This window comes from Solea senegalensis, linkage group LG13 (assembly GCF_019176455.1).
Source record: "Solea senegalensis isolate Sse05_10M linkage group LG13, IFAPA_SoseM_1, whole genome shotgun sequence".
NCBI classification, from domain to species: domain Eukaryota; kingdom Metazoa; phylum Chordata; class Actinopteri; order Pleuronectiformes; family Soleidae; genus Solea; species Solea senegalensis.
Window position 1 is genome coordinate 11,607,203 of NC_058033.1, and position 25,693 is coordinate 11,632,895.

The window sequence follows — 25,693 nt, forward strand, 5'->3', positions numbered from 1 at the left end:
ATAATAAATGTTTTCTTTTCAGCTACAACTGGACAGTTGTAATGTGCACACAACTGTAGAGCACAGATGCATTATTTATATACATTATAAACTTATTTACAAAAATGATAACTTGCACACATGTAATGGAAGGATGGAAGGATTTTAATTACTGGATCAACCTCTTACACTAATACACATTACAATCATTACTACCTGACCTTTCATTGTCATTGAATTACTTAAACAGTAACATCAAATTAGTTTTCTTCCTCTGCACAACTACTACTTCTTTTTTGGCTTCCTTACACCACAGCCTTATCCCTTGTGTCCTCCTCTGTTAGACCAACTGTTCTCAAGTCCTCCTTCACAACATCCACAAACCTTTTCTGTGGTCTTCCTCTTTTCCTCCTGCCCGACGACTCCATCTTCAGCGTCTATGGTCCAAAAAAGTCACTATCCCTCCTCTGCAATTGACCAAACCATCTTAACCTTGACTCTTCTAATCCTGTCCATCCTGGTCACTCCTGATAAAAATCACAGCATCTTCAGCTCTGCCAGATCCAGATCCCATTCCTGTCATAGAAACAGTGCCACTGTCTCCAATCCTTGCATCATAGCAGGTCTTGCTACCATCTTGTGGATCTTCCCTTTCACTGCTATCCTTCTGTCCACACATAACCGGGCACTTGTCTCCACCCACTCCACCCTTCTTGCATCTTTACCATACCACCTGTTTTACTGTCATTCACACAGGTATACAGTCTTGCTCCTACTAACCTTCATTCCTCTTCTCTCCACTACCTCGACCTCTCCAGGCTCTCTTCCACCTTTCCCCTACTATCACTACACATTATAGTATCATCTGCAAACATAGTCCATTGAGGCTTCTGCCTGACCTCATCTATCAACCTGTCCATCACTACTGCAAACAAGAAGGGACTCATCTGTCACTCCAACAGCACACCTCACCACTGTCTCACTGTCTTTAGCCATTTTCCTGCAACACTCTCACATACTTTTCTGCCACTCCCAACTTCCTTATACAGTACCACACTTCTCTCTCAGCACCCAATCCTAAGCTTTCCCTAGATCCACAAAGACACAGTGCAACTCCTTCTGGCCTTCTCTATACTTCTCCATCAACACTCTCAAAGCAAAAATCTCATCTGTGTTACTCCTTTTGGCATGAAACCATAATGCTGCTCACTGATCTTCACTTTCCTTATCCAAACTTCATCTGCATAACTAAATCTTGTAAAAAATATAATTGAAGAATAATGTGACATTATGATCCCCACTGTTATGACTTTTAAATAATGTTAAATGCTGTTGCAAAGGCACAACCTGCCTTATATCACTACTTCATCTGGTGTGTGTGTGTGTGTGGGGGGGGTTGCTGGATGATATAGGAGTCTCTGTTTGTGGGTGTGTGTGCGCTACCTAATCCCTTTTGGATTCAACACCGCCCAGTCACCACTCTTGCCCTGTAACCTCACCCTGGCATGGCTGAGGCTGAGGCTTGTCAGCTCTACAGTTGGAGACACCTGTTGTGCCCACAATTTCAAAGCACCCCTGCCAGCATTCACCCTCTCTCCACCAGCCTCCCAATGGTGATGAGAAATGACATTCCCCTCCCAGCTATTACCACCACCACTGCCAGTCCCACTTCTCCCTCTCCTCTCTCCTTTCTCCTTTCTCTTCTGTGTGCATTTTTGTCACCTCTTGAAACCTCTCTGTCTACTGCAGCCTCTGCCTGAAGTGTTCCACTTCAAACACCACTGTGCAGGTGGATGTCTTTCACTACACCGTGGACACACTCATGTACACACAGAAGACACATGCAGGCTCACAAACAGAGGCAGAGCTATTGAATGGAGCAGCTGCCAGAGAGATCAAGGCATGTCTCCATTATGAGAAAAAAACTGGCAGATTTCATCAAAGACTGCAGTGCTAACAGGAGAAGAGGGTGTCCAGAAAGATGCCAGGTTTCGAGTTGGCACCGCCTCCTGAGAATGATTGTTTGGGCTTGTTGTCGCTGCCATGGTTGCTAACTACCCACTAATCATCTGCTGGCCCAACCATCCAGCTACGTGCAAGTAATGTGACTGCGATTAGTCAGTTATGTTCATCTAAGAAAGGGAGACTTTTGCCGCTGTCCATACATTTCAGGATGATGGGGCTTGAAATCACCCATATGCACCTAGTGATTCTAACTTACACTATCTACATCCACAACATCCTCTGTTACTCCCTTGCACACCTACTTTTACCCTGTGCCTGGAAACATTAAAGTAATGAGCTGTGAGCAGCTCCTAAAACACCACATTTCTTGGCGGCTGTTTTCATTGTGTTAATTAAGTCTTTAGCCTTCACCCCTCACTCCCCCACCCCCTCTTCATCCTCATGTTTTGGCAGAGTGAACTTGGTGAACCGACCAAGTGCTGAGAATTTATTTCCCTCAAATCACTTCCGCTTTTTGCCTGTTAAGCCTCTCTCAATCACACAGGCTCCAGTGCTTTATAGGTACAAGCTCCTTTTAGCTGTTAGATATTGGTATCTCGGTTCCTTTCGACCGCAGCTGAGCTTATTAGCACTTCTTAGATTTTCCAGAAACACTGGATTATGTATGAACAGAGTAGATTCGAGGAGGATATGTTAGAGTTTGTTGATGTAATGTTTTGAGGTGGTTCCTGATTGTTTTTTTCTGTTCTGGTCTGTCTTTTAATGCGTCTTTAATTGTTTAATAATCTATGGGATTTTCATTCTCATAAATCCTTTCCATTTTATTCCCGTTAGCGATCTGATCACAGAATTCAAGACATGAGCATCATATTTCAAAATGATACTTGACACAGTGCAATAATTTAATTAATTTGATACAAATAAACAACACACAAAAGCATATTAGAGAACTGTAAACATGAAGAGTTGAGTCATGATAATAACCTTCTCTCTCTTTGTGTGTGTTTGTGTGCATGGGAGCAGGGTGAAGGTACTGCTATATAGGAGAATTCCTGCTTACTTCATGGCACAGGGTGTGCAGCTGTCGGTTGTTGACCCTGAAGGTGATGCCTACCAGAATTTTGAGGGCTTGCTTGACAACAGGCTGACGGCACAGGTGACACTCTACTCTATACATCACCCTCATCAACTCATCATTCTCTGTGACCTAAACGTTTTCATTCCACATTATTCTGCCACCACATTTCCACAATACTTGTTAAGCTGTAACTTTTTCTTTTACCTGCCTCACCTCACTCTCACCTCTCTGCTCAGCACATTTATCTTTAGATTTAAGTTCCATTAAGGTACAGGTTGGGATTAGGCATTTAAGGCCAATGTATAGTCTCTGTTGATGTATGCTATGGTCTGCACAATGTAAATGTTGTTGACCAATGCCCACAGCAGTATGGGGCCATCCATGTGCAACCCAAAAAAAAATGGTGCCCACGGTAGGGCTGTTCGAACGAATTGCGGGAGTCAAATATAATTTGAAATCAATGATAATCGAATGCTGTAATTACTATTCGAATGTGTATTTTATACACATGTTAAAATGTGGAAACGGAAGCCCAGCCCTCCTTCTTCTGTGTGAAAAACAAAATGCTTTGGTCACGTACGACCCTTGCAGAACAATAAAGTTTTCTGAATCACAATCTCACATACAGTCAGAAATGGCTGACGGCGATAAAACCCCAGAGATCACCACTTTTTAAGTCTGAGAAGGCAAAAATTCCATCTTTTTTTGCCTCCTTCCACATCGCAGGGTTTACAGCTGCTCGTCAGAATGCTATTACGGACAAGCTGGTACGCTTTATTTACAAAGACATGAGACTGATTAACATCGCAGGGGTCTGGTTTCAAAGACTTCATCCAAGAGCTTGAGCCAAGGTACACGGCTCTTAGTTGTGCGACCATCAGCAACAGAGTTGCCACAGAGGCATACACACATTTCATAGACGAGGAGTCGGAGCTGAAAGATATAATTCTCAAATGACCGAAGCTCAGGCAAGCCACACTGCTGAAAACGTTGCCAGATGCATAGACAACAAATTTGGGAGGGTAGAACGCGAGTCAGTGCTCTCCATCACCATGGACAGCGGCTATTATATTAATGCCGTCGAGAGGCACCTGCAGGCCGCCAGTGACGCAGGTGATATTATCATGACACCATATGATATTAAGTTAAAATTTATTAAAATAGTAATTGAAAATAAGGAATGGAATTTTAATTGGACTGTAGAGGAAAATTGTTAGCCCTACCGCATGGACAACTGCACGTTATTGACAGGACAATACAGCACAATGGAATGGAGTCGAATGTGTAAGGTGTGTGTATGTTTGTGGTATGACTAAGAGATCAGCTATGATGCACTTGAGTAAAACGTTGAATAAAAAATATTATTTTCATATCTCCAAAAATGTTTCAATAACATCTTACAGCTCAGTGTAAATATTTATTGCCCTTACCTCTTGTGATTATGAATGGAGGAGGAGAGTTTTGGGGAAATACACGTGTGGTTTTGTCAAGGCTTTTCATCAGAGCTGCCTGTCCTGACACGGGAATGCTTTTCTCTTTCTAGCAGTGTGGGTCAAACCATCAGACAGGTCAAATGCACTGGAACAACTGCATCCATAAATGGCTTTGAACTTCACAACAGGCTTACTCCCTGTTGTATTTGCAAATAAACAATTCCAGGTGGTATCAGAATTTATTCAAATATAAAGTCAAAGGATTGCGGAGTGATTCACATGAATGTTTCCATTTGTTCACAGTATATACAGTATTTCATTTTTCACCATGTATACAGGATTAGTAACAGTCCAACTATGTTTAGACATGAACCATTCAGCACTGCCATGGGTTCTGTGATAATTTTGACACTCCAACAGGCATAAGCTCTGGTTACACCATATAAAAACTACCTTTGTAAGTCCATCCAGGTTTTGTTATTTTAATTTTACCGTTAGAAAATGCCTCTAAATTACTTGCATTTCTTTTGAAATGCCATGATCTCTTTCTATAAGGTTTAAAACGAATACATAACTTAGGCTCATGTTAAAAGGAAGAGATAAATGTTTTTTTTCTTTGTTACATTATGTTTAAATAACCTGTTTTTTTAAGAACTTATTAAACAAGGGTAATGGTTATTACATTTTATTACAGACATTGGAGGCAGCATTTGTCTTGTTTCCACTGTTGATTTCACTGTCACATGTATGTTGAAACAGGACAAAGCATTTATGTGCTATATGTGTATATATATATATATGTATGTATATATATGTATATATATATATATGTGTATATATATATATGTATATATATATGTGTGTGTGTGTGTGTGTATAAGTATGTGTGTACATATATACATATACATACATATATACATATATATGTACAGTGTGTGTATATATGTATGTGTATATATATATATATATACATATATATATATGTATGTATATATATATATATATATATATATCTTAGTTTATATTTTAGCGTAGCAGATGTCAGTAGTGTCTATCCTGTTATCACTCCAACATGAAAGCTAAAGAGCCAAAGAAGTCGCAACTGTGAGTAAACTTTAACCTTGTGAATGTCCTGTATCTGTAACATTCCTCCTCTGCTTGGTCTCTTCCTCTTTCCTTTCCTTGTTCCTGCTGTTTTCTCTCATGTTTCTCGCCCTCAGCGCCTGCCACCACTACAACTTCCCTGTCTGTGACTGGGCAGGCTCAGTGTGACATCAGTGTAACAATAACTGAGGGAACAACCTACACGTTACATGATCAGTGCTTAACATAAACCTGTGGAGAAAACACCAATACTGAAATAGATTCAAGAAAGTCACAAAAAATACAACAAAAAATCTGTTCTGCTAGGTAACAGGGGAGAGGGTGAGGCACTTTCTGTAAGGTTAGTTTGTTAGTAATGCTGTGGGCGGCTGGGTAGGTTGGCAGCCACACCACTGCAGCATTGGTGTTGAGATCACAATTGTAAGAATGGAGCTCTGACATCACCGACTGATAAATTAGCACTTCCCCCCGAAACTGTGAGAAAATAAGCGATATAATAGAATATCAGAAGAAATTGGCAGTGTAAGGAATTGTAGTGTCTGTTTAAATGAACATCTCAGCATTGTAGAGTTCCCACATGTTTTTTTCCAAACAAATCAAGTGTTATGCAGGAGGAGCATCGCCTATTAGCCTCACATCCATGTGAGGGCAGATTAGAATTGAAGCTGCATGCTGCTGTCTCTGCCTTATTCTCACTCTCTCTCTCTCTCTGACATCATCTCTTTTTGTCTCTCTCTTCTTATTCTCTCTCGCACTGTTTTTCTCCCACTCTTAAGTCCCTCTCTCTCTCTCTCTCTCTCTCTCTCTCTCTCTCTCTCTCTCTCTCTCTCTCCCTCTCTCTCTTGCGCTCTCTGGTGATGTCTGGCAACCATGTGTATGTATGTATGTAATGTGTGCTTGTGTGATTGGATTGCATCTGGAGACAGGTTGCTTGCACCAGCGAGGACCTGCCACACACGGAAACATTTTTTTTCACTCTTGCAGAGCTTTTACTATTTCTTGGATGTTCTCAGGGTTCCATCTTTCACTTCAGGAGATCCCGCAACCCCGTCCTGATTTTCACAATTCCACTTTTTACCTTTTTTTTATCTCTTTTACATCTTGTTAAGGTAGAGAAGGAGTCATTCATTCGCTGTGAATTTGAGTTTGTGATTAAGAGCTGAAAATACGTTTGTAGTAGATGAAAAGTAAAAACCGTCTTCATCGGAATTGGATTTGATAAACTGAGCTTGGATTGGTGAAACTTTGCTATCGGATAATTGAGCTTTGACAGGAAGTAGTTATTTTTAGGGCTGTGATCTGTTCTTCAACACCCCCCACAAACACACACATATACCTCTTTCCACTCTGTAAGATCACAGCTGGATCAAGAGGCAGACTACATCCTCAGAGGGTTTTAGGTGCCAGCAGTTTGACTTAAACCCAGTGGAATTTCTCACAGTCTATGAGAACATGTGCCAACTTCCTGCCACAAGCGCACGTGATGCACAGTACCAGAGCACCCAGGGTTTTTTTCTCATTCATTCAACAGAGCTATTCAAGAATAATGAAGTCATGCCTTTTCTAACGGCTCCAGACGCTGATGTCATGAACATCAGCTTTTTTTTCCCCCCCCTCTCAGATCTTTAGCTCAGTACCAGAGCACTCATTGTGCTGGACCGGAATCTTCAGTAAAGCATCCTGCATGGATCAAGTCCATGACTGCTTGTAACCTCCACTTGTAACACAAAGGGTTAACAGGCTGTGAATTCTTGATTGCCAACTCCCAGGATCGTATCTCCTGTAACTCAAATCAGGGCCATCTGCGCTGGGCGTATGCCTGCCTTCCCCCCTGGCCTACTGCACTCAAAGGCTCTCTGTGCTGTGGTTTGCCCGGCCCCGTCATGTGACTTCTCTGAAAGTGCCCCCTCCCTCCTCCTCCCTCTTTATTTCCAGTAAACTGTTTGAAAGGAGGGGGTGAGTCAGAGTAAAACCAGCTTCCCTTTAACCACAGCTTGTTAAAGAATTTGTCAACGTGGACTCAGGGGTGCATTTTTTTGCATTTTGTGTGTATGTGTGTGCACGAGTGCGTGTGTGCGCGTGCCAGATAAAATGAATGCGTAGCTTTTCTTTTCTTGAAAAACGATTGTAGCTTTGAATATATCAGGACTCCGTAATCACTCCACTTATGTCAGAGAGCGCAGGCGCGGGCTTGTCAGGAGTTAATGAGATGAACTTTAACCGTCTTCATGTCGGGGGGCTCATGGCCACTCCGGAGCTGTGTGTCCTCAGTGTGAAAGACTTTCATTGAGAAAAAAAAGAAAGCAGAGAGCAGCAGAGAAAAAAATGTGTGTGGGTGTTGACTTGTGTATAGGCTATGCATAGATTTTTCCTTCGCTGACACTTTTTTCCACATGGAGAGCGGTGCCTTGTCACTGCCTGCTTTTTGTCTGTATTCGAATGCTGTATCCTGCCAGTTCATTCAAAGCCATACTTAACATGCTTCATTTGCCAACTTGTTCACAATGAAAATCCATAATAAACAGATATCATGTCACATAATGCAATAATCTATTTGTGATCAAAAACGGGCAAAGACCAAACTCCACTGCCATAGTTAAATTAAAATATGAATGCTTGGAACTGACCCTGTTTATGTTCAGTGTATCAACATACATCAATATAAAAAGAATGCTGCTTAAAATTTAGAAATGGTTAATGCTTTAGGGTGAAAAACTATTTCTTAGATTAACTGTCGTCACCTGAAATCTGGAAACAGACCTTCAAATCATCATAATACATGTAAAACACACTGAAGTTCGTCTTCACAAATTTCCCTCTAGGACACATTTTTTGGCCATTTACCAGATAATTTAATATTTTTAATATTACATAATTTCTTTAATGCTAATCTCATCATGAATACCCCTGTATTTCTTATGTTTTCGAATGTTAATTTATCATAGATGAGGACAGAACAAACGTAACAGCATTACCACCAAGAATCACGGAGGGGCAGTGTAGCCAATCGGTGAAACGAGATAAAACCAGAAGAAGAAATTTCAACAAGGGTGGAACTGAGGAGTCACTCTGCTGTTGGTAAGAGACTGAACGTTAAGAATGTGGCCACTCCAATCATAAATCCAAAGGGATGTCACATCAAATTTGAATAGTATTCCCCACAGAGGTCAGCTCCATGGGGGGTGACTGTGCAGACTGCTGAGTAAAGCATCTGTGCTCGAGCAGCCAATCCTCGAACCTAAACCTCCATGGTTTTAATGATGCTGCACCCTTGAAAAGATCTTATCAAATGTAATTGCCGCTTAGCCCAGCCCTACAGGCCACCAGTGATGGGATGGAGGTGGGGTGGGGGTTCGGGAAGTTGCAGGCAGCCCTTGGCAAGTTCATAAACACAAACACACACTCTTACACCCTCCCCTTTACCTCCTCGGGGACCCTTTGTTCACACTGGTGATATGTTCATGCTTGCTCTCACTGCATAAGCCAAAAGATTGTCTATATTATATTAATGTAAACAATGCATGTCATGATGTCATAAAATGAATGGGAGTAGCAGGCTGTTTCCATGGCACTGATTGGTTCTGTCTGTGATCATGTCCCATATCCCCGGTTCAGCTGTGAACTAGTAATACACATTCCTCCCCGTCTCCTCCAGCTGAGCAACTTTTTATTTCTTTCCCTCTTTAACACACACACTGAGGGATTGACTAGAATTAAATCTACAGGCTTGTCCAAGGAGAAACCATCATGATTGGACATCAGGAAAGGCAGAAATTCAAATCATGAACCAATCAGATTCTGTGTCTTTTTGCTCCCCCCACCATCACCTTATTAGGGGACCTCCCATGTCTCTCAAATTTCCTGTCCACTGGGTTGCACCCCATAAAGAATGTCATCAAAACTGTACTGGTGTTGTTGACCATATTAGGTATGATCATGTATTGCCAGCCCCCTTCTGATTCTCTCATCGTTTCTAAGTAGAACAGTGTTTCAGAAACAGAGGCCTTACTTTCTACAAGAAAACCATTTTTTTTGTCTTTTGGATTAAACTAGTTTTAAATTTTTCTTAGTATTCTTTATCACTCAGATTTCTGGTAAATTATGATGCTTTCACAAACAGGAATTAAGGATATTTACATTTACAACAATTAAACTATCCACTGTCTACTGACAATTAATTATTTTGAAAGTTTTAAATTCAAATATACAGTTCATTAATATTTTGTGCAAACTTGTCCGCACAAAAAGAATAAAAAAACAGGATAAAAACTACTAAACTGGAGAATCTTGAGGTCATTATTACAATCAAAATGTATCAGCAATTACTTTAAAAGTGTGTATGTTCTTTAGAGGCTGTCTCTCTTTGGAACAAATGCCTGCCAAATCATGTAGTTAAGAAAAGCAATACAATATTTCTTTTTACATTAAAATGTTCTAGGCAATAAGTTTGAAGTTAAATACAAAAGGCACAAAAAGTTGATATTAATAAAGAATATATGTATTTCATGTTCTTAATGCACACAATAAATACATAAATTAAAGCATCCCATATATAATACAATTTGAGTGCTGAAATATAGAAAATATGTCAGAATGCATTAAACACATTTGCCTTTATTCTGCAACATATTATCGAAGGTATTTAAAACGAGGCAGTAAATGTTATGCAGTATAAGATGTATCAAAAAATAAATTGTGCAACATGCCACAAACATCGTATTGTTTTTCATGGTTAAAGAGTTAAATATAAGCTCAAACAAATCTAGAAATAATAACAATAATAATTAAGAATAAATGCCATTGTCTATTTTATCTGCTCCCAAATGATCAACGTTGTAACATTTCAAGGCCTGAAAATAAAACAATGTTATACATTTAAAGTTATATCAGCCCAGAATCAAACAATTACTTTGAAAAATACTCATAATAATTAAACAGTTTAATTTTACAATGGCAAATCTATGGAAACAATAATTATTTATTTATTTACCTACATATGTCTTCCAAAAATATGAAAAGTCCTATATCAGGGGTTTCCCCCCCGCTGCATTCCTAATATATTCCCAGAACTCGAACTGAGGTTAATCCTCCTTCCAGAAAAGTTATTTGGGGAAAAATCTGTGTCAATGCTTTGAAAAGAGGCTTTTGTGGAGCTGTCAGGAAGGATAGAGCAAGACCTGCAGAAAAAATGTAAGAATCTATGAGTCACAACAGTCTGTTGTCTTTATCTCACGTTCCCAGTGACAATGGAATAAATAACTTGCACCAGAGTTTAGGAACATTCACACTAAAACTAGTTTGTAATTTATAGTTTACAATGAAGAGGCAGTTTATAGAGATACGCCTTGTAATTATGTTACATTATATGGCAGGTGAATCTGCATTTTCTGCTATAAATTATTGGTTAAAAGGGACATTGAAACTGATATTTTTCATTCACATATTTAAATGTGTATCATAAATCTGTAAAAGGTTGTTAGTTATTGTTTTTTTTGTGTCATAAATGTTATCAGTCATTTCCCACCATTTTATTGTCACTTGTACGTTTTACATTTATTTAGCACAACGTTATTAAATAACAATGAAATCTGTGTGAATGCTGTACAAAAATAATGTTTGAATACTTGGTTTTAAAGATATTATCTTTTGTAAATATGTTCAGAAAGATTTAGAAACTGATATTGAACAATTCACTTGATGAAACACATTCTGATGCCCATTATATTAAAATAAAATTGAATAAAATAATGAAGTTTATAAGTTTGCTCTGCTATATATGTTTTTTCTGAGGGAAGCATTTGTTTTGTCAGATGCTATCTTATTTAATAATTAATTCAACTGTTTTGCTCAGGACATGAAATAGGGAAAGCGTCTGTCACAGCTGCTGCTCCTTTGAACTCTTTTGGAAATTGGCACAGATGAAGAAAATACTTTTTTCTAACATTTTTCGTTTCTTCCAAACACAAACATGTTTTTAGGTAGAAAATGGAAAGACTCAATATCAGTGCACACCTAGAAATGAGTAAACAAACTGAAAACAACACTCAGATGAGGGAGACATTCCCGTTATGTGATGCAGATTCCCGTTATGTGATGTTCTCTCAAATCAAGTTGTTTGGCATTTGTTTTGGCAAGACATGTGCATGGGTTTAAAATAATTTACTAAAATCACTTCAAAAACAACATTTGAGCTTGTTCCACACATTTCTTTCACACACACACATGCTCTCTCTCTCTCTCTCTCCCTCAAACACACACACTCTGTGATATTCCCCCTTTCTCATACATGCTTGGAAAAACTTTTAATTTAAACTCTTAATTTGTTGTTTAATAATTGGCTCACAATACAAATGACTGATTTCCCTTATCTGTCTGAAATCTACTAGAAATTAATACATTTGAAATACAGTCAATCTTTTTAAACTGTAGCTTATCTCTCAGACATAATCAAATATTTAAAAAGACGTTTCAAAGAGGCACTGCAGCAGTAAAATTGAAGAAAATAATTGTTGTGTAATTTGCCATTTTGTGAAAGTATACAAAGTAGATCTGTGATGTGTCCTGTGTAAAACATATTTACTGTATAGTTAATGTTATCTATGTGACCTGTACCAGCTTAACATCAAGGTTGTGCTGAAAGTTTAATCACATTTTGTCATTTTTTTCAGGATTTTGCCTCCAGAGTAAATGTGTTGATGAGTGCAGAGATGTGTCCACAATATTGGGTTTCTTGGATTTATGGCCTATGCCATGTGAGTAAAATCATTATCCCCCCATAGAGTTATCTTCACTCCATCAATGATGTTTAGCAGCCATAATATTTTTTTCCTGTCCAAACATAACCTATATTTACAAGTCGGAGGGAATTAGAAGTAATTATTCAGTACAGTATGAACAAAAAATAATTAAACTAACTTTTTCTTGTGGTATTGTCAGTAACTAGCCAAATGGATACCTAGATAGTGAGATGAGGAGAATGCCACTTAATAAAAGAAAATACTGCATGTATTTACAAATGTATTAAACATATTGTATTATAATATTATGCTATTTAATTGTCCACTTTGTTTTCAACAGAAACCATATCCTTTCTTGGTCTTAGAAGGAATATTGTGGACATTTTCTGGTCCGTTCTGGATTCTTTTTTCTTTCATTTTTTGCTTCTCTCATTGGCAAATTAACATGCTCATTCAGGTAAGCTACATTAAAGAATATAAAAACATATTTAATATTAATTAAATTTTTTTTTACTTAGATGTGGTGAAGCAGGGTGTGACAGCACAGTATTTATAGTATATAGTACTCTTCTGTCTTCCATGTTTTCTCTTTATTGCTGCAGAGAAAGTTTTTTGTGTGTGTAAGTTAAAGGTTTGCATCTTAAGTGTTCAGTGGGATATGTGTAATTAATAATGAATCACACTCATGAACAGCATCTCTCCTACTATACTCAGCTTGTAGTGAGGAGGCCATTTTGTGGAGGCATAGTAGGGAGAGTCAACCATTTTGTGACTGCAGCTGCTGCAGCCTCAGTGCATTGTACAGTAGACTGGTCAGACGACAGCTCACTGAGAATTTATGGGAAAGCGAGACATCCATCCTAACCCTTGAATAAGAAACTGCTGTTAAAAGACTTGGCATCAAAAAACGTTTCTTCTAATCCTGGAAAATCCTCAATTTGCGTCCAGGAATTTGCAGTATGTCTGTGATTACCGTCAGGGGCTCAACTTTCTGTTTTCTAAGCAAAAGCTGGAGTTTGGTCATTGTGACACAGAGAGGAAGGGTTAAACGCTAAGCTTTTTTTCCACTCGGCCTCATGCCTTACCATACGCAAAATGCATTGTCCTGCACCACACTAGGAAAAAGGTGGAGGGGTTAGCAGTGAACCTAGTGAGTGTAAGCTAAAGCAGATAAACATTGTCTGTGGGAGGTGATGTAGAAAGAGAGAAGGAGAGATGGGGTGGAGGGGAGTGGGGGTTGCAGGCATGGCCAACACAGTCACACACACAGGACCAGATTATACCCATGGAGTCCCAGGGGCCTCTTCTGACAGAGGTGCCTTCCTCCCTATGCCACAGAAAGACTTCACCGGAACCTCTGGCATGTCTGGGCCCCCCAGTCCCTCCTGGTTTCATTTTCTTCAGCCTCACATTTCATTCATAATGCAAATTATTCAGTAGCTTAGTAGTTAAGAGTAAGCAGAAAACAACAAGTATAAGATGAAAGTTCATAAACAGCAGGCGATGTTCTCTTTCATGAGCTAAGATGGAACAAATGGGGTTTAAGAGAGAGCAGGGTTTGCACCTGTGCTTCAGGTGTATTCTCATCACTCTTTCAATTATGTGCTGTTTCCACCTAGTATGTCTTTCAAGCTCTTGAATGTTAACATCCGCTGGTTTGTAATGCAGCTTGTCATTGTTAGATTCTGGCTGTTGCCATGGAAATACTCATTTCAGGCTTTTGAGATAGGAGTAGAGGTGTGGCAGAGAAAGTAGACCTTTATTTTGCAAGAGTGAAATAAGAGAACACCCTTTGACATGAATGACTGTATTATCCAATTTTAAAGCAGGGTGCTGTCACTTCTATTTCACCGTAAATTCTCCAGTGCAGCTCGTAGTTCTTATATTGTGTAAATAATTATGAGAACTGATGTCATGTTCTCCCCTCGTGTGTATGTGTGACAAAGTGGTGATGACAGGAATGTGTGTCACTCGTATCGGCTTGAATATGAATTCACCAAGTCCACGCTGTGTCATCATTAGCTTCCAGGCAGACGCATAAGTCATCTTTTTTTTTCTGTTGGCCATTTTGTTGTCTCTGGATAGTTAAGTTGCATGTGTGTATTGAGGAGATGTGCGTGCAAATGAATCAGTGTTTGTATTTATGTGTAAGACATAGATAATAGGTCATATTGAAAGGAGACAGATTTGATGTCAACACCCACCCCAATCAAGCAGTGTACAATATGGATGACCACTTGACGGGTTTCTTAACATCAACACTGTTACTGTTAAAAGACCCTGTCACAGTTTCAATGAGATTAATAATGTATCCATTGTGATATCTTAGTGCAGTGTCTGCATGTCACAATAGTGCAGTATAACCATATAAAAATGAGGCCTGCACATTTTTATTGTAGCCTATAATATATAGTCTAATAACACATTTATTGGTTAAGTTTTAATTTTATTTTATATATATCTTCAAATTATGTTGGAACAAATCTGTATGTTGTGAATATTACACTTCCATAATCCAGACAAATCAGAGAATTTTAGATTTTTCACACTGAAAAAATCTCTATAGTATTGAATGTCAGTAATTGTAAAAGTAAAGATATGATCTTCTTGTCACATAGAAGCATTTCATATCATCTAATACATTAAGCATTTTGCAAAAGTATCTTAAGCCAACTCTATGCTATAAAACAATGTTTAACATAATATACAATATGTTCTGCTGGTGCCCCACTGCCCTAATTGAAGCTATGCATTCTTATTGAGTAAAATATTCATATCTAAGATGACATTTTTATGGCTCCATCATTACATAAAATGGAAAATTCTAGATGTCTTCTGTATCATTTTATACACTTTTCCCTGTAATTCAGTAGTATATATTTAGTGTCTTTGGAAGCTTTGGGATCTGGACTAGAATTTAAAATAAGGTTCTGTGGGTTTGAACAATCCTTTTCTGCACAACACAAGTTTGTAATGATGGACCCGCCAAAAGCTCTGTTGGGTTAAGCCTTTTCTAATGGCATGTTGAAGGCAACCTAGATGTTCCCGGATTGACCCACTTTCTTTTACTTGCAATAATGTGTTTGTTTATAAGGATAAACTAGCCTACAACAATTCAGAGGGCAAGTAAAGGACCTTGAAAAATCTGTCCGTTTGTTGGCACATGTTCCTGCTTCATAAGGCCAACAGAGCCAGAATAGCTGTCTGTCCTCTCTGGCCTAGTGACTAAGCAGGAATCAGACCAGACCGGAGCCAACGTCCATGGCCTCCTGTTAAGCAATGACACATCTCCTTTGATTTCTCCACTCCTTTATCATCCATCCTTTACACACATGCACACACACACACACTTGTGTGATGACAGCCAGTGTGATATGCTGACCTAGTGTACTGTGTCAGTGGTGTGTCATAGAACCTAGGGCTTTAATTTTTTTTGCCTGTCATGACAAAGGGGGTCTTTGTGGCTGCTTAGACCAAACTGGTCTGTGTGGTGCATAGCATGGCTTTTGGAAATGATGATATTTGGTATATGGTGTGTGTGTGTGTTACTGATGAAACTATGATGCACACACTGCTTTGACCTCATGGTTCAGTAACTGACTTGATCTTTCTCCGTCTTTGTCATACAGAAACTGTTTGTGATCGTCACCTTGAGCAGACACAAAGTGCAGATGGTCCCTCTCATTGGGTGAGTAATCTCAAAGGGTGTGTACGTGTGTGTGTACCTGTCAGTGTCTGTTGTGAGCGTGACACAGGATTTTACAATTGAGGGACCTTTTGGGTGGTCATGTGCTGTTAAGGTCATTTATATTCCTTTGTGTGAAATCTGCCTCCTGCTTTTTCAGACTGTGATGACAGTCACACAGAGTCAGTGGGGCTTTGAATTAAACATGGCAACTTTTAAAGATGATTTGTTGTTTAAATGGTTTGTGTGTAACAAAGGTTTTGTCCCACTTTGTTCTCATTTTGGCTCCTTATTCTGCTGTAGTCTACACAGTGATTAATGGCAGGGATTTTTCCACTGGATGACTATGGGCATGAACATGTTCTGGCTGCTTCACAGGACAAGATGAACTCTTGTCTATCATAGAAAACCTCCTCTCTGCTCTATCTTTGATTTAGCATGGACATAGACAGTTATTAACTGTCTGTCTGATCTCATAGGGAGTACAAGCCAAAAGAAAGGGCTGCTTCTGTAGATGAGACTTTTATCTTTTTGATAAAAAAAGGTTTTTCATGTGTCCGGCCTGGGAGCTCTAAGGGGGAAAGAGAAATTGTGTTTTTTGAGGAAAATGGAAATTGATTTGTCAGTGTTTTCTCAGGTCCGGCTGGAACATCATCATTGTATAGCTTATTGCAGTGTTGAAGATACATTTATATGTATACACCACATTAAGATATAAGCTTGTAAGATTGCATTTATCGTGGAGTGAAAATACAGACTTTTTTGAAACTGTAAAACCACTAAAACTTTTTCAAGAAAAATGCAAAGTGTAAGATCTGCACTCACATTTAGCCTCTAGGCTTCTTATTTTAAATAAGTGCTGGATGTAATAGAAGATGTGAAAGAGCCTTGGTGTGTGTTGGGTGTGGGAGCTGATGAGTGCCACGATGGGTGTCCTTGTAGAGATGCCAGGGGCTGCAGCTGGAAACTGCCCTCAGCACACCTGCCGGTGGGAGTGCCATTTACAACGCTCACTCACCCACGTACACACACACACATTCATATTCACACTCATGCGCTCTTGTTCTCTCGCTGTCACACACTTGTTGAAATAAGGCGATGGGATTGCATCAGCTCTCTTCAATGCCATCTTGCCTGTTTGGATATTTACTGTCTTGTCTGTTTGGATATTTACTTTGTCTCTAAAATAAATCATGACAAAAGTATTCAGTCAAAAATTATGTTTAAATCATCTTTTACATATTCATTTTTACAGTATAACATTTTGTGACTCTTTCACACCTTTTTTACAAACAAGAATAAGTTTATTATTAAAATGTATAAGGATTAGTGTGTATGTGCGTGTGTGTATGTGTTACTTCCTTTTCTGGCATAAGCACTGATCTTGTCAGGACCACTAGTCCTCACGGAGACCAAAACCTGGTCCTAATGAGGACCATTAGATTTGGTTTTCTAGATTTGAATTGTGGTTAGGTTTAGGTTAGCTGTGCAAACCTGTGTGTGCATGCGTGTGTTGTGAAAGACCTGTCCCCTCTTGCAGTCACTGTTCATTGAGCTGCACACTCAGAGCAGCACATCATTGGTTATTGACAGGTTTCAGTTTGACTCACTGCCCGCTTCTTCTAAAGGAAGTTTCCCCCAACTTGTCAACCGTCAGCTTCCTTCCTCACTGAGGTCTTTCCACTGTCACCTCTCATTCTGTGCCTCCCTCACTCTCACTCTCACTTTCACTCACACATCACCTTATGAATGGGTGACAGTCTTTCATTTTTAACCCTTCACACCAGCGTTAACTGAGCAGGTGTTCAAAAATAATCGTAATTTCAGACACCTGCAGCTGTCCCCACCCACTGCACTGAGCACGCACGCGCGCACACACACACACACACACACACACACACACACACACACACACACACACACACACAGTTCCTGTCCATGCCCTGAATGAACAGTGGCTGACAAAATTGCTGTTACATTTAAGGTGATACACATTTTCAAAACCATACCTTTCACTCATTTTTTCACTCAATTAAAAATGTGCTTGAAAATTGTAGGAATTGCAGTGAAAAATATTCACTCATTTTATTAATATAGTTATTTGTTCATACATTTATTTATTCATCAATTCATCCATTAATTAATTGGACTACAGTTTATCAAATCATTTTCTTTATGAATTTCTAATTTGTTCATACCGTTTAATCTCTATAGTTGATAGTCTACAAAACTGTTGATTGTTTTATGAAGTGTCTTACTTTAATTGTTGTTTTTTTTAGTCTCATCCTTTTATAAAATAATTGCTGTTTTTGATTGATCCTTGTGAAATGTTTTGAACGTAATCAACATTTACCAGCCATTTTTCTTGAGCTCTGTGTTTTTACTTTAATGAAAATACAAACTGTTTTTTAATATTTAGGCTGAGTTTGTGTTTGCTACTTCAGGAGGCCTCCGACAGAATAGCGTTTGTCTTTATGAGCGACTGAAGTAACTGTTGGACTTTGGCTGTGAGGATTTCAGTCTCACGTGACATAATAAAATACTACACAATTAATTTTCCTGCCTTTTGCCAGTCAGGTATTTGGTACACACAGAAATACACACACACTCACAGCAGTGACTGTGACCTCTCTGAGCGGAAGGCCTTACAGAACTTGTTACCTACTGTAATAAAATGTCATAATGTTGAGTATGTTTTAGTATTCATGATCTCCCTAACCTGTGAATACACTGAATCACACGTTGAAGTGTAACCTGTATTTTTCTTTTCTTTTTTTTTATTATTATTTTTTAAAATACCAGGAATTTTATAGTGACACAAAGCATACATCTGGTGACTAGATCTCTCTCGATCTCTCTCTCTCTCTCTGTCTCTCTTGTCTGTGTGTGTGTGTGTGTGTGTGTGTGTGTGTGTGTGTGTTTAGCAGGCCTTTGCTTTTTCAAAGCACATTTGAGTAACTGAAGATAAAAAAATACTTAAAACCCTCAGTGCCTTTGTATCTTTTGGTTAATATGTAACTAAGTCTTGTAATCATAACACATGTTGATAATCCCATTGATGGAACAGGGAGTGCCCCCATTCTTGTATTAAGTTTCATTAAGGTTTGATACAACCTGAGTTGTGCATCATGAAGTAGTTATTATGTCTGAATTTTTTAAATGATATACATTTCTGTCTTTTTTTAAAAGACTGTCTTTTTTAAACACTAATCACTGGATGACAAATAGCAAACAGCTTGTTACTGAAATGTTGTTTGACAGAAGTGTTTTTTATGTGAGGCTCAAACGTCACTCGGCTCTAAAATGTCAGCAGCCATTTCCGTCACCCCTGTAAAAAAAATGAGTAACACCTGAGAGTTTTTTTTTAATTGCTGGAAATATAATGTAGACAAACTGCAGATTACCTTTTTAGGACATTTTGCACTTAAGTGGCTTAAAGTTTCCATTATGCATCTCTGAGTTTCTGATATCGCTATTTAGAGCTGGACTAAAACAGTGGAAAATAAGTTTTTTGATCAAGGATATTATTTTTCCTTTTTCAACTGCTTTTCAAATCACTGTGTGTTAAGGACATTTCACAGTTGATGTATTAGTTCTTTGTGTGTATTGTAGAAACAGATTCTCTGGTAGATGGGCTTCACTCTTGTTTTTTCACCATGCAAAGGTTAAACCGACAACCTTCTGTCTGCACTAGTAGGGCAATAATAAAGACAGTTTTCCTTTGAACTGCCACAAAGTCACAGTAAAATTCTTCTTCGATGTCTTTGGGCTGATAACAAAAACTGATAACCAGGTCAGATGAAGCTATGTGTCTGATCAGACTTGTTAGATTTCCTATGTCCTATGACTAACGTGCAAATGTCTTCTTTTCAACACAAACCATGTGTCAAACCTGGGCATTGTTTTAGAATTCTAAAACTGAGGCTTTGATCAATATCTAAGGATACTTCATACTGAATAGTTTTTTTAAGACGTACTGAACACCTTTTAAAAAGTGTTTAGAGTTTATAGATTTTTATAGATAGAAATCATAAATTTTTAGAAATGACTATTACTATTTAATACAAATGACATTTGTATTAAATTAACTCAAGCAGTTTTCTACAGATCTCAAAAAACAAATAAAATTATTATTCTTTATGACTAGCATCCTGCCTTTTCTCAGAACATGTAGATTTTCTTTCTTTTAATTTCATAGAATTCAGATTGTAAGTGAGGTCAATAACCCAAGAGGAACTTCAGAGAAAGATGATGCTGTTAGGCTGGATGTACAAGAAATGAAGGACAATAGATGAATCTTATATGTGCCTAAATCTCCACAATCCTTATTTATCTTACCTCAGCTGGGGCTTTCCACACAGTGAGGTGTTGATTTACAGCAGGAAAAGCTTAAGATTACTGAGTGCATGCAGAAAGGTAACATGGAGCTTTCCTGTGTTTGACTTGCAGACTAGGCCTCCAGTCCTCTACCCCTCTACTTGTCTGATCTGTTGTGAGTCACTGTGATTAGACTGGAATTGCAAACTGATTCAGGCCACTCTTTCAAGAGCCATTTGTATGTGATGATATGTGAACAGGAAAACGTCTTCTGTAATTATGAGAGCAGCTGTAGGGATGGGGTAATTTGGTGCATTTGGCATTGAAGTGGTGATGAGTGTGCAGGACCTCAGTACATTTACTGTTTGTCAGTGGTGACTGTGACGAGAATGAAGCACTCACTTTTTTATTTCAAAACAAAATCTTGGTTCAGATGAGGTTTTGAGCTCCATGTCAGATGTAAGGTCATTCTCAAGTTGTATTTTTATACAACATTATTTTAGTAGTGTTTTTATATTTTATGTTGTATCTATGCTTTGTAGGACTTCAAAAACTGCCAGTTGGTGTCAATAAACATCAACTGGCAGCAACAAACATAGGCATAAACATAGCAAACAAAATGTGTTCTGAAACTAAATTGTTGAATTAGCCTGGGTTCTGCTTCTGTAGAGATCTGGGTATGGACAAGGTGTGAGAGGTTATGTTTGTAAGAATATGGAAAAGACAGGAAAAAGAGATATTCTACTTCACCTGAGTTTCTCACAGTGATATTTTATAAGACTGTTGGGACTTAGTCATCCATCATCTTGACTGACTCTGCTCCTCTCCATGTCTTGTACTGACTTCGGCAAATCCTTCAGACTCACGTCAAGGGAGGGATTATCGCTGTCAGCCTCTCGTGGAGAAAGCAATTGAGATGCAGAGTGGAAGAGTTGAGACTTGAAGGTAATCCAGTAGAAACCGGTATGCCAGGGTCTTTGGGGGTATCCTTGAACATCTCCATGAGAATACACCATTACCATCTGAGTCCATCTCTACAGCAGGAGTACATTACCAGTACAATGAGTTTGCAGATGACTGTTCCTGCCACACACAGGTGTTGGCATTAGAGGATCATAGCATGAGACTGTGCTCAGGGGGAGGCCAGGGGAAAGCCACAGGTCAGAGCAGGGCAGCCAGGGTTGTATGAGACTGGATCTGAATGGAACTTTCCAGATCACAGTCAGCATTTGCGTATATGCACTGCAATGATACTACTATAACAAAACGATAAGGTCATTTTAACCATATACACTTCAGTTGTTAAAGTAAAGTTAAAGTAGTCATCAATTAATAAATTGGGATATGTTTCTACATTACTTGGTCTGTTTCTTGAGGGAGAAACTGCTTCTTGAGAAAAGGCTTTCCTGTCAAAAATAACATGAAGAAATACTTAAGAGTGACTCAAGTAAACCAGAGGCGGAGAAGATGTGAAAATGCTGAGAGGAGTTGAATTATTCTTGGTATTTTTCAGTAGTTCAGTTATTTCTGTCTGTGTACATTTACTATATTATTTCCCTTACTGAGAAAAGTCTATGACGACTTCTTTCTTTTAGAATTTTACCTATTTTGAACAGCCATGCCCTCAGCTCATTTAGAAACTTACTATGGAGCAGTTTTTCTTCTTTGACTCCATTTAGTGTACATCTGTGTAAAATATTAGCACATTATTTTACAAAGAGTGCAGTCTGTGCTCCAGTTTATCAGCTTGCGGTGATGTTTTGCATGATGTTTTTACAAAGCTTGTAAGCTAATTGATTAACCAAATATTACATAATATATTGATTCTTTATATCTTGGTCCCATCACTGCTAATATAAATATCCTCCCTTGAGGTTTTTGTGAGTAAAAGCCTTCCTGCAGAGAAATTTACAGGAATCAAATATTTCTTTCTTTTTTTATCATTGTCACTGTCAAAGATGGCATTGATCAGTCCATGTGCAACCTGCCCTTGTCTCCTTTGGTCCAAACACAATGAAAAACCTTCCCTAAAAGCCAGTTAATAGTTTCTAGAGCAGCTACAATTATTTTCATAATTGTCATCTGTCGATTAATGGAGTATTTGTTCATGGTCCATAAAATGTCAGAAAATGTTGAAAAATATTGATGGGTGTTCCCCAAACCTCGAAATAATGATGATCTAAATGTATCAGTTTTAATGATTTATTTGTCAAGTGGAGCAATGAAACTAGAAAATATTCACATTTACGGTAAGAAGCTGAAAAATCAGAAAGCTTGTTTTAATTATTTCAAAAACTCTAAAACCGAATCAAAATAGTTTGTACGACTAGTATTAGTAACACATTTATAGTCAAGGAATCGTTGCAGCCGTAACGATACACAGCTACTAAGTGTACTTTTACATCTATATGATGAATGAAAAGGCAGACATGTTCAATCAGTGATCGTCTCTTGATTAACAGGACAAATACAACAATCTAAGTGTAAACATCCCAGCTGGTATTATTTATGAAAAAATCCAACAATACAACATGGACAGAACCTTCTACAAGCTAGAGGACAGGCACAGGCTGAGCTCCTTTCAGATAATGCTCCCTATAAATTAATGGTCAGAATATATTTTTGTTGCTTCTAGATTAACTCCCCTTGTCTCATATCATCAGCAACATTGCTACTAACATGATTAATGATGTCACACGTTGTAATATTCATAGATAATATTAAATGTCGTTGCTGTGATAAATTTAAGATAATTTTACCTTTTTGACTATTATTGATTTTGTTTCTAAATAAATTGATCAAATCTTTTCACTTTTTTTAATAAGTAAAAAAAAAATGACCATAATGTACTAGAAACCCATTAAAAAGTAGTAGGTGCTTCAAGACTACCTCAGACAACACTTACAAAAATAAACCAGTGTGTTGTAAACATGGTTTATTGGCAGAAATAAAATACATTAGCCATAAGTACAATACTGTGCAAATATCAAGACCATACAGTGTAATTATTTTTCAGGTCACTTTATTGGAACACATCCAGGAAATACAGGAAACATGTATGCATTTTTAAAATAATGAGAGTAAAAACAGGTTTTACAGGTTAAAGTGTCAAGTATATATTGTGACCAACCCTTACACTTGAACAATAGCATGGCTCTCTTAAACCTGCAGTGGCATCCTTATTAATGTTTCTGGTAAAAACTCTGTCTGTTCTACTTTTTCATGTCAACAAATATCTGCTGTGAAAACAGTCTGCTTTCACCAGGGTTATTCAAGACATGCTTGAGCATAACATAAACATGTTGCATGAGTTCAACTCATCGTCAGTTTGCGCATATATAAGACCAACTTTCAGTCACATCATTCCAATCCAAATTCCAATGATCACACAATTTGTCAGACTCAACAACAACATCCTTTCCTGTATTCAAAGGCCACCATACTTCCCTGACATGCTTGGAAAAGGCAGAGGAAAGCAGTGCAGTCTGTAATTTTTTACAATCTGCTTTCCCATTATTCTAAATAGTGGGAATTCTACACACTGAACCTTTAAAATGCCATTATCTTCCAATGTTTAAGAAAGTGGAAAAATACTTCTGTATATGCTCTGCTTCAAAATGTTCTTCCTTGCCAACCAAAATCTTATTTGAGTATGACCAACAATCTAACAACACCAAAAACAACATCCTGGGCAAAGGTGAAATATAAGGTAAGATTTTTAAATGAATATGTCTCGTTTAGGCTTGTTTCTGTCATCATTTTTTTTACAATTTACAAATGAAGAATAGAACCATTTGTTAGATTTTAAATGTACTGTGATCTTATATTCTTCCAACACTGTGAAAGAGCTAGTGGATCATCTGGAATTAACGTGTGTTGTGTTTTGAAAGCCGTTGCGGTCTCCGTTATAAGCCAGCATGAAACTAATGTTATCATAAGAATTTTGCTGTTGCAGTATATCCATTTATCCCAAATGTGCAATGCTAGTTTACCGAGAAAGGCTAAATATCAAATTTGAACTGCCTTTACAGACATCTGCGAACCCTTGATGTAAAATGATTGTAATAACTTTCAGACGCCACTGTTCCTTGAATTCACTGTCATGCTAAATTAGTTGCGATATGAAATTGTAGCTGGTATGCTGATTAATTTAGGTTATGCTATGAAAGTATGCTCCATGCTGGATACCTAATTGTTTCGAATCTAGCTGATACTAGCTTACACCATTTGAACTGAATCAATTATGTTCACTTTATTTCTCAAAGAAATTAATCAACAGAAAATGTCCCCTTTGTTTGCTGCCATTCCCTTTCTCTTGATAATTTTTGTGAACCTGATTTTGCTCTCTCTGGAACAACAGGTGCTCCGGCATCAGCAGTTGCTCAGCTCGGTTCACTGACTTAATAGTTGAGGTGAATAGGTGAAGCCAGGCAGACAAAATAACTTTGCACATTTTAGAAGGCATAAGTGGGACCTCACAGAGCCTTGTCCTTTCTTTTTATTTGTTTTTTTAAATTACAGAGCTCAGTCTCTGAAACAATTAAGTGTATTTGAGTTTACGGACTGACAATTATTACAAATAAATAGAAAATGACAAAATCATGCCTCTTATAGGTTTCTTGGTGTGTCATTCCCTACTCCAGTGCCAGGTAGTCAACCGGGGGGCATCGTAATTGGTGGGGGGGCACCAATTACAACACCCCTGCTGAGAATGAGGGATGGTGCGGCGTGTCATAGCCCACGCTCTTTTTATACAGCGTCATAAAATTTAATGCAAGGCTCTGCAGGGTGTCCATTTTCTCATTTCACCCATGTCCGTTCTGATTACCTTGGCCTCTAAGCTCTGACAGAAATACAGAGGTCGTAAGAGTCAGAGAGAAGTTTGACTCTTTAAGCCAAAGGGTCTTACCACGGCCATTTAGAATAATATTCAGTCGCTCAAGAAGACTTATTGTTCAGATTGTGTACTGTAGGTGTATTTTTTATTTTGAGTGGCACACTGAGTTCCTCAATGAACGGGTGCACAATGATCTAAATGTAATTGTAGCTTTGGTGTGTGTGTGTGAGAGAGAGAGAGACAGACACGGACAGAAAGAAGGACAGACACAAAGAGAAGGAGAGGTGTATTCCAGGTTTGGTGTCATATGTGCCTCTCAGGCACACTGTGTATCCCAAGACTTTATTCATCTCTGATTCATTGTATTGGTCTTCAGTCTCACACTCTGTTCCACACCACACACTCATAGTCGCTCATCAAGTCATCCCTTCACAAGTTCAGACCAAGGCTGTGAAATTGCTTATGTATTAATTCATCAGGATGGCAACCAGCCTGTATGTTGTTTTAGGAAACAGTATGCCATTGATTCATTTTTAGAGCAGCTCATTTATTGGGGGA

General features: G+C 38.3%; 1 protein-coding gene across 3 annotated transcripts in view; it reads left to right on the forward strand.

The window, feature by feature from the left end:
- The window catches only part of LOC122779927 (vacuole membrane protein 1-like), a 59,402-nt gene that overhangs the window by 25,010 nt on the left and 8,699 nt on the right, over window positions 1-25,693 (forward strand). For all 3 annotated transcript variants that reach the window (XM_044042604.1, XM_044042605.1, XM_044042606.1), the window contains 4 exons: window positions 2,968-3,100; window positions 12,228-12,311; window positions 12,637-12,753; window positions 15,926-15,984. In XM_044042604.1, the coding sequence (XP_043898539.1) occupies window positions 2,968-3,100; window positions 12,228-12,311; window positions 12,637-12,753; window positions 15,926-15,984 (393 nt within the window). The remainder of the gene's footprint in view (window positions 1-2,967; window positions 3,101-12,227; window positions 12,312-12,636; window positions 12,754-15,925; window positions 15,985-25,693) is intronic.